Below are 8,474 nucleotides of genomic sequence, written 5' to 3' on the forward strand. Positions count from 1 at the left end.
GTCTGGTGTGAGCTTCACCAATATCAAGCAAAAGGCACCACACAGCACATAAACAGTGCCAAAACACTCATAGTGCATAAACTCATTAAAATGTAACTGAAAATGCTGTGTAAAACCCAAATATGATGACTGGTTGATGTCTCAACGCATGTAACTAGACAGCTCATGGTGAGACCATGCCTCCATGTTTCGCCTCAAGTTATCACCATAATTACTGATGACTTTTAAAATCTTCCAGTCTACCTTTGTTGCCCGGCAACACTCAACTCCTGGCATTGAGCTATGTCAGTTTATATTTTGTACACCTGACAAGTAACTAACGCTATTCCTGTTAATTACAATATTCTGGGTAATTAGCGCCATGTTCCTGCAAGTGCCCCAAAAGCATTTCCAGACCATTAGGAACATTACATGACCAATTAATGCTCCCTGTTGCCCTGCTGTGGCCACTTAATCTGATAGACAGTAGACGCACAATCACTCTTTAGTGCATGGAGGGATGAAAAATGACTAGACTCCCAATCAGATGCTCATCAAAGGTGACATCACTCAAGTTTGCCCTTCAGCAAAAAACACACAGAAATCTTGTCTCATGTATTCCATTCTGTCTGCAGTCTACCAGCCCCAATTCATCTATTGGCAACATTCTTAATAGCAAGTAATGTTTATATATGGGCTCTTATGATTCTATTTGTTGTTTACGTTACACTCAGCAATACTCTAGCTATACAGTGACGGTCTGTAAACTGTCAAATCTGGACAAGGCAATCCAGTTTTTGATATTATGAGCAACGGTCAATGGCTTTAGGGTGGGTTGACATGCAACATTTAAGTCACCAAGCTTAAATTACTTATCCACTGAGTTGCCTCTTGCAACCAGCATATGTTGCTGGGGACTTCTGACCTGGATCCCAACAGGTTGGTTACTGTATTTGACATAATAAGTGCCCAGGGCGCTCTCAATATTAAATATAGGGGGCTCTTATTAGAATAATATTTTGGTGAAAAAACAGAGTTGAAAGATAAATTTCAGGGTTTATGCTGACAGCCTGAAATGTTTATATACCACATACGGTATATATTTTTCACAGAATTTAATTGCCCATAATTAAGGATGCATATAACACACAAATGCATATTATACGCGAATAAATAAGTCTTTTGTACATTGAGGTGGTGCTGATTGTGATTGTTCACTAGACAATATATTAAGAAATATTGCCGTAGGCGCTTATTACGTCGAATACGGTATTATAAACTGAGCTCAATGGACAGATGGTGGCTGTAGTCAAAGGGTACGACTGTGGTCATGAATCTGAAGCATAAAGTCTGGTGATTGTGTTTCGGTCTCACAAGCTTAGCTAATCAAGGTCCATATCCACTGTTTGACAATACACTGGTCAGTTAGCAAAAATGCAAATTTCTAAAGCTGCTCGTAGATTTTCTGCATATACAGTAAACGACGGTTACCACTAATCTTAGTTTGTAATAACCGTAGTTTGTTAAAAGCAAATATACAGCATTATATACAACAAATGGACGGAACTAAAAATGTTTGTTATATCGGTCAGTTCATTATAAACGTGTTCGTTATTAGCGTAGGTTACTGTGTATATGCACACTGAAATCTACTGAAAATAGTGCCAATTTTGGCATCTGTTATTTTGGAGCAGGACTCTGTAATATTACAGCCATATGATGTCAGTCTGTAAATAATTGAGACTGGGCTACACAATCCAGTGGCTGAAATCATGCAATTGGGATATGATGACATGCATCAACTAAGTCACTGCTTGACCACCAGATCCATGTAGTTGCCTCTCGCGACAAGCAGTGGTTGCTGGGGACCCATATCCTTACCCGGAATATCTACAGAATTTAAAAAACAACAAATGATGCCAATAGTTTGAGCTAGAAGATTCAACGCTATTGCTGCTGACAGACACATCAATAATCTGAAAGTTTGATTATCTAAAATGTCAAGCACATCTTACAATCTTCACTTTCCTCAAAAGAAAAACATATTTTGTGTTCCTTCAATGACTGTCATTGAGATTTCACCTGCCACTGGCATGTTGTGATATTGGTGGTGATTGTGGCATCCTTGCCAATTCCTGTTTAGTAAAGGTTCAATTTGTTGAATATCTCCAGGACACACAATTCCATTCAAACACAGCAGTTGGGGTCCAGAATTTCAAATTAGTAAAGATAGACATCGTTTGCCCCCAGTCATAAGTCTATTTACATAGTCTTATACAGTAACTGTTTATAGAAAACTGACATATTTGAAGACTTCAATTTACTTTCGCTTTAGTATGTGATAAGATTATCAGAAACAACATGTAGAGTTTATTTCACCTTAAAGTTTCCAATAAGTAGTTTTCTTTCAGAAATCTACTTGACGTGCAAAACCAAATATGACATCTTGCTGTGGCTCATTGTCAAGAAAACTGAAAAGGTTGACAACATAATTGAACTTGTCCTTGACCTCAACAAAAATTTAATAAAATTGAGACCCTGACCTCAAGGTCAAAATGTCTCAAGTCCTTAAAGTGGTTATGAATACACCATGCCATTTAGAAAGTGGTCAAATGTAACTAATGTTATATTTGGGATAACACTTTCTTAGTAAAGTACAGATTCTAGTACTTTTTTTGGGGTTGAGTGGTTATTGAGGAAACACACTTTTCTCAAATGTTTTTAAAACCTTCACAAGTCGTGACCTTGACCTTCAAAGTAAACATGCCCATAAACTTCACCTGATGTATAGACATGGTTCATAAGGTATGATATATCCGACACTAATAGCACCCATGAAGTAGTCAAAAGTTGACATTCGGCTATATTCAGATGTATTCTGACACCCAATGTCTGATGGTTGCCATGACAGCCATTTGAATTTATCTTTAACTGAAAACGCTCCCATAAACATTCGCTAAGAACACCAAAAAAAATGTCAATGGAGAAGGCAAGGAGTCTCCATTGTAAAAATATATTGTCTGCTGTGGCTGCCATTGTTGATTTTTATGAAGAAAGAAAACCCAACTGCGTTGGAGTCCGGGACATCCAGAAACTTCTGCATAAATGATATTGATATTTATAGGGCTTAAAAGGGGAGTATTAGTAGCAAGTTTGAGAATAGACAACACATGAAAATCCAGTGTTCCCTGTGGGTTTCAATAAATCTGTTGGTCATAAGGACTATACTAAATGTTGCCGTGATACATTAAGAACATTAAGGCTCACTGAAAGAATGTGTACTTTGACATCAGATAATGCTAGTAGTCTTCTGGACACCAATAATGACAGCTCTTGAAATTACTGGAAAACGTAAACATTGTTATTTTAGTAAACACTGACCCTGTGTTAGAAATTAGCAGTAGTCCTATAGTACTTGCGAAACTGCTAATAGTTAAGGTATCATGAGGACTAGTAGAGATTTGTCATTCTTAAGCGTTTTGATATATGTTATCATTTTCAGGACTAGTGGACGAAAAATGTTAGTTTCTACTGCTTACCATATCGTGAAACACTACAGGACCATAGAAACAATTAAGTCCTGTCTTATAGACATGATAAGAGTCTTATAAGTATGTGAATAATCGAGCCTGGACCAGACCACCCAGTGATTGATATCATGAACACTGATCTATGCAAATCAACCAAGTCAGCAAACCTCTTACAGCAAGCATGAGTTGCTGAAGACCAATCATAACCCAGAGTTTCACGGGTGTGAAAAAATGACAATACAACACAATGGAGTTGTAAGTTGTAATGTGCAAGGTCTTGATTTAGTTTTGTAATTCTATTTCTCATTCCTTATTACTAAGCATGCTCAGATAGACCGAAACTCCTGTCTTATTGTCTGGCTTTCGAAAACATGATCCACATTCACTCTTGTTCAGGACGTATGCTTTGTGTCCTGTTTCACACTATGGGTACGAGTGAACATTACTGCAACAGAGGCAGATCGTGGATTTTGAAAGGGTTGATGGTGGTGTTACCTTGTTCTTAGTAATGCCCGACAATGGATGGCTTATCTAGTTCCAACATTAACATTGTCATAAGCTTCATCAGCCATATGAGCCAGTGACAGAAACTAGACCCCATTACTGTGACTTCAGCAATTAGTTCAAAGCCTGAGTCTTGTAAAATTCTGTTTGGCCTAATAAGCTGAGCTGACAATTAACAATATGATGAGACTAAAATGTACAAAAAATGATTCTAATGGCCAACTTCGGGCAAGTGGACTTGAACATTTTTGGCCCAGACTGCATATAACATGACTAGCACTTACATAATGTCTTGGTTCAGTTGGATTTGTTTGTTTGTTTGTTTTGGTCTGTAAATAATAAGGTCTGGACCAGACAAGACAGTGATTGACATTATGAGCATCGAACCACAAAATTGGGATGCGATGACATGCATCAACCAAGTCAGCGAGGATGCCCACCCGATCCATTTTGGTCGCCTCTTACCACATGCATAGTGTGTTTTTTACAGCAAGCACGGGATGCTAAAGACCTATTCTACCTGGGATCTTTACAAGAAGCTGGTGTGCAAGTGTTATATGACAAGCACCTGCATGAAATGAAACAAGCCGACAATTCATCACCGTCGTGGAGGTACTATAACTTTTTCAGACAGATCCAACCAGCCAGCGTTCTCTTCATAATGTCAGTAAACATCAAATTCTAACACTACCCATTTCCATTCGCACGGGTTACAGACGTAGAACAACAAATATGTCCAATATTATACAATAAAATACAACACAATCTCAGACTCTTAACCCTTTGTGTAGTGACTGAACTCAGCAAACACTAGGTCTTCTCTGATAGATGAGAGACAGAGTTCCACTCACAGAAGGCTAACATCATCAAGGAGCTACAGAATTGGAGACATTTTTATGAGAAGTTCTCCAGCATTTCTGCTCCCTCTACTTTACGAGCTTTTTACTGACAGATAGTCCCTCCGACCACCATAGACATTCAGACCCAGCCAGGCTTACATCCAGCTCCGAGGAAATAACTGGGTATCATTTATCATTGGACATTATCGCAGACGAGAAATATGGCTTTTACATTGACTCCATTTCCTGTAGACTCTGACTTTAAATTCCAAGATGAGACATCACGGGAAACAAATTGTACAATAAAACTAGTTAACTTGGAGGCGACTATCCAAACATTGAAAGTGAGGCAATCGCTGTTTTCGAGTTACTTTCCTAACACAATTCTCGTCCCATAGGAAACTATTGGATTTGTTCCTCTTAATCCATAAAAATTCATCATCTCCTAAAGCTACCAGTTGTTTCAGTGGAAACCCTACACTGACAGACCAAGATAGGAATCTCTGATCTAGGTTGTTGGGTTTCTTCTGTCTAGGAAATACTGCCATTTCAGATCTATCTGGTAACTAAAGCCCTCGATATCAGTCGACTACCATTAAATTTGGGATTTCAAATTGTATGCATCTAAATTATGTATACATCTTTTACTGAAAAAGCATTGAAAGGTATCTAAACTTACCAGATATGTGTTACTTGATAACTGTAGACAATATGCAGTTAGAAATTATAGGGGATTTGGGGGTTGGAGCAGGCCTGGAGAGTATCTGTATCAAAGAATCATCAGAGATACGAACAGATATTAGCCCGTTTCCAATTCCCTAATGTTGAAGGCAGTTCTCGTAACTAAGGGGCAAAGGGTCCTTGAGGTTGCAGTGGTATTTGAATCTAGGGACCCCTAAAACTTCCTGTTATATTTTAACATCAGTCTTATGACAAGAAACCCAGTATCTCAGAGAATTTCTAGCAGAGTTGGCAGCGGTTAGTGTGAAATCACAATACAGGCTACGGAACCTTTAATTTCTATCCCTGACTGAAAAAATAAAAACGAATATTTTTTACATTATTTGTTTGTTGTATAACGCAACATGATGCAATATTCCAGCTATATGACAGCGGTCTGTAAATAATCTAGTCTGGGCCAGACAATCCAGTGATTGACATCATGAGCATCGATCCACGCAATTGGGATACGATGACATGCATCAACCAAGTCAGCGAGCCTGACCACCTGATCCCATTAGTCGCCTCTTACAACAAGCAAAGTCACCTATTACGGCAAGCATAGGTCACTGAAGATCTATTCTAACCCAGATCTTCACAGGAATATTTAACATTAGAACTATGACAAGGTACCAATAACTTTCGTCCAAACATTTCTAACAATAAACCAACATGACAATAGAAACTGTTATTAATATCTAAATCATTAACATTCTGACATTATCACAACGAAATTGAGGTGATGGCCAGGGAGAGAAATTAACCAAGAAAGTCGACTAGCCTGAATAGTGATAACATATAGCAATACCCCTACAAAATGTTTGAAATTCTACTAGTTATTACGATACCTTTTAACATAAGTGAAATTGGTCCTGGATAGCAGGCTAGTGCTAATTTCTTATCTTGTTGGCTTGTCCTTTGGATGGGCTAAACATTTATTATGTCAAAAGCTATAAACAATCACCATAATGGTTGTCCCAAGGTTAAATGAACTAAAAAGCATTTAGTACAAACATCTATTCTTGAAGACCTCTATTCCGGTGAACCCACAAAAGTGATGACCATGAATATTACATGCAGAACACGCTAATGAACCAGCCTGGAGAGGAATCACAAAAAACAACGATTCAAATAAGCCTCGAACGAATCCAAGCTGTAGTTTTGAAAATGAACTTATTAAACACACATGTCGAGGCGGCCATCATGCTGACAGTTTTCACAAGCAAATGGTGGTAGACTGAGGAGATGAGGTTGTCTAATTTCTGCGTTCTCAGCAAACAAATCAGATTATTTGCATCATGGGAGGCTGCCATCAGCTACCTACATACATATGGGCGTAGTTACTCCTTGCAAGCTTGTTTTCAGGTTTGTTTGCATAACTTGTGGCAACATATACAGTCCTCCATAAGTACAAATAAACTATAAATGAAGTGTTTCCGCAAACAGAATTGTCCCAATATTTCTCGGCTGACTGCCAATGTTTGTACCATAATAAGGAATCCTATTTATTTTCACACATTCCTTTGGCTGACTGAAGCTCATTTCATTTTTAAGTCAGTTAGTGAGAAAATTCCAGCACCTGTCAAACATGTAGAAAATAAAAGGATCAACAGTCTCGATATTGCTTGCATTAGCTGGTCTAGATAGATGTCTTTTGATATGGTTAAAAAGCAAAAAAAAAAGTAATTTTATTATACTACCAATAAGTGCCAAACTTTCTTCTCTCACTATTTTTACTCCTTTTCTCAGGCACTTTCTGTTTACACATTCCTTTCCACAGGCAGGTGAACTGCTTTGATTTTCGTTTGCTCTATATTTACTTTGTATGTTGCACTACTGACCTTCTTACGAAGTGGTGCCCCGTTTCACAATGCGATTATAGCTCTACGACAGTTGTAAGTCTATGTAGCTATGGGATCGCACCAACTAACGGTTATTTACAGCAACCAACTGTTTACTGCTACTGACGCCTTGATATGTCATACTTTGACTCGTTAAAAGTCACATTTGTAGTTTAACTATCACCAGAATGTTTCCACAATCGAAATAGCAAGATCGCGGGAAACCTCATTCGTGATTGCTCAAGCTTTCCATCGGTAAAAATTATCCAACAATAGCTATTAGCTGTATCAAAGTGCAATGGTTATCGTTTGTAATAATTTAAATATATACAGTGAAAGCTGCTCTACCAAATTAATCAACGTCTCCCAAAAGGAGTATAGATATCACTTATATCACTGGTGACATCAAAAGCTTGTTTGATAATAGTTATACCTTCCTGAACAATATACACAAGGAAATAGGACCTATTCCTGTAAATGAATTATTGGAGTGGGCTGCTTTTAAGGAGAATACAGTGGCTACCATGGTAAAAAAAATCACCTACCTTACACCATCTTCCATCTAGAAGTAAATATGAAGGGGCTGTGAGGAGGTTGTGACAGAAGGATGTGACAGAAGGATGTGTCAGAAGGATGTGTCAGGGGGATGTGACAGAAGGATGTGTCAGAAGGATGTGTCAGAAGGATGTGTCAGGAGGATGTGTCAGAAGGATGTGACAGAAGGATGTGTCAGAAGGATGTGACAGAAGGATGTGTCAGAAGGATGTGTCTGGAGGCTGTGTCAGGAGGATGTGTCAGAAGGATGTGACAGAAGGATGTGTCAGAAGGATGTGTCTGGAGGCTGTGTCAGGAGGATGTGTCAGAAGGATGTGACAGAAGGATGTGTCAGAAGGATGTGACAGAAGGATGTGTCAGGCGGCTGTGTCATGTTGGTGGCCGCATCGCCATGTTGGTCCGAGTCTGCAACAATGTACAACACAATGAACACAACTACATGTACTTGACAGACAAAGAAAGGGAGATAAACCATAATTGCTATGTAAACGTTCACGCCCTGATAT

At 38.6% G+C, this 8,474-nt stretch overlaps 1 protein-coding gene across 1 annotated transcript in view; it reads right to left on the minus strand.

Moving 5' to 3' along the window:
• LOC139470781 (segment polarity protein dishevelled homolog DVL-3-like) overlaps positions 1–8,036 on the minus strand; it is a gene marked incomplete at its 5' end in the record, with an annotated part of 55,085 nt that extends 47,049 nt beyond the window's left edge. Inside the window, one exon of the mRNA XM_071253072.1 lies at positions 7,959–8,036. Coding sequence (XP_071109173.1) covers positions 7,959–8,036 — 78 coding nt within the window. The remainder of the gene's footprint in view (positions 1–7,958) is intronic.
• Positions 8,037–8,474: the final 438 nt, after the last annotated feature.

This window comes from Haliotis cracherodii, unplaced genomic scaffold (genome assembly GCF_022045235.1).
Source record: "Haliotis cracherodii isolate W230 unplaced genomic scaffold, xgHalCrac1.p SCAF_21, whole genome shotgun sequence".
NCBI classification, from domain to species: domain Eukaryota; kingdom Metazoa; phylum Mollusca; class Gastropoda; order Lepetellida; family Haliotidae; genus Haliotis; species Haliotis cracherodii.